Source organism: Austrofundulus limnaeus, unplaced genomic scaffold (assembly GCF_001266775.1).
Source record: "Austrofundulus limnaeus strain Quisiro unplaced genomic scaffold, Austrofundulus_limnaeus-1.0 Scaffold163, whole genome shotgun sequence".
In the NCBI taxonomy this organism is placed as follows: Eukaryota; Metazoa; Chordata; class Actinopteri; order Cyprinodontiformes; family Rivulidae; genus Austrofundulus; species Austrofundulus limnaeus.
Genome location: NW_013952565.1, coordinates 672349 through 674151, shown reverse-complemented (window position 1 = coordinate 674151; position 1803 = coordinate 672349). Strand labels below are relative to the sequence as shown.

Sequence of the window (1803 nt, the reverse complement as noted above, 5' to 3'; positions counted from 1 at the left end):
GATACACACACAATGAACTTTAATGAAATATAATAAAGAAAAACCCTTTCAACCACTCGTGAATATTGTTCGTATCTGAAAAAAATCGTAGAATATGAAAACATTGGTGAATGCCACAAATTCTCCTAAATCACTCGTACGCACAATTTAAGAACAAATCTGTGCGTACAAACGGTTCTTGCATGAGGCCCATTGTTAGGAATTATTGTAAAAACCACAAGCACTCAGTTTACAGAAATGTGTTGTATTGATGAGAATATGCTTACAGAGGCAATCCCCCCTGAAAACTCGTATTTGTATTTGTGACACAAGTAGAAGAAGTAAAAACCCGCTCTGCTCCTCCTCCTCTTATCTCAACGCAGCTTTACCTGCCAGTGTTGCGTGACGGCATTCCACACGCCAACCTTTCCTGTGTGACTCGTGGCCACCAGCTGGCTTCCAATGAAGAAGAGGTCATCGACAGGCACACCGAGACTGAATACACCTGATCAGAGGGTGCGGGGAAGGACAAGTTGACAAAAAGGTCATGTTGGAGCTCGGAAAAGTGACGGACGATAAAAGGGGAAGTCAAATAAGACATGATCTAAAAAACAACAACAGGTGACTCGTCATAAAGCTACGACGGAGTATTAGGGCCACACGAGATTGTTTTATTATAATTACGAGATTAAAGTCGTAATTTTATGAGAATAAAGTCATTATTTTATGAGATTAATATTACAAGATAAAGGTCATTATCATTTCCCGTTCCTCATTTCCTCACACCTGCTGTGTACAGCCATGTCTCTGTGTTTATAAAGTAGTCCATGATGATTCAGGTAGCTACTGTTAGATTAATATGCTTTCATCCAAATTAACTACGTGACGACTAAATCCGTCAGTGCATCCATTAATTACAACACAGCTTCAGTTTATAGTTTGCACAATTTCTAAGTCCTGCTACTGACAATTTGATGCTAATGTGCTAACAGATTAACTATTTATTTAAAGCAATGCTAAAGAACAACTTGACAAAATGCTCAACATTCCTCATTTTAATGCAGTAACTGCATGCTTTTTCATGTAAAGGCTACAATATTATGAATTTAAACTCATAATATTGAAGAAATTTATAGTTATTACAGGTTAGTACTGATGTTAGAAGCACAACACTATATTCTTAGATTTTCCTTTTTTAATGTTGACAATGTTTAATCTGTTATGTGTTGATTGATATAGAGAAGTTACATGTCCGAATTATAAATAACACATAATTGAAACGTTATTATAACATTAGATTGAGACTTTTGTATGAATGCCTGTGATTCAGCCGTAGGTCAGTAGGGGGGTGAACTCAGGCATTGAAGAATCGTGTATAAATTGATGCACTTCCTGGCTTTTGGCCAGTGTGGTTTCCTTTCAGCTCCGGTGGCAATAAACTCGCTCGGTTCCAGAGTTCTGGTGTTGTATGGTTTTAATTCCTAAAAATCAGCTTATTTAACAGTGGTGGTTTTCATTGACTTCAGTCTATTGAACACGTATTTTTCTTACAATATTATGATTTTAAACTCATAATATTATGACTTTAAACTTATAATATTATGACTTTAAACTCATAATATTGTGATTTTAAACTCATAATATTATGACTTTAAACTTATAATATTATGACTTTAAACTCATAATATTGTGATTTTAAACTCATAATATTATGACTTTAAACTTATAATATTATGACTTTAAACTCATAATATTGTGATTTTAAACTCATAATATTATGACTTTAAACTTATAATATTATGACTTTAAACTCATAATATTGTG

General features: G+C 34.0%; 1 protein-coding gene across 1 annotated transcript in view; it reads right to left on the bottom strand.

Moving 5' to 3' along the window:
* Positions 1-169: 169 nt before the first annotated feature.
* LOC106523688 (BTB/POZ domain-containing protein KCTD3) overlaps positions 170-1803 on the bottom strand; it is a gene marked incomplete in the record, with an annotated part of 8446 nt that continues 6812 nt past the window's right edge. The window contains 1 exon segment of the mRNA XM_014017209.1: positions 170-484. Coding sequence (XP_013872663.1) covers positions 354-484 — 131 coding nt within the window.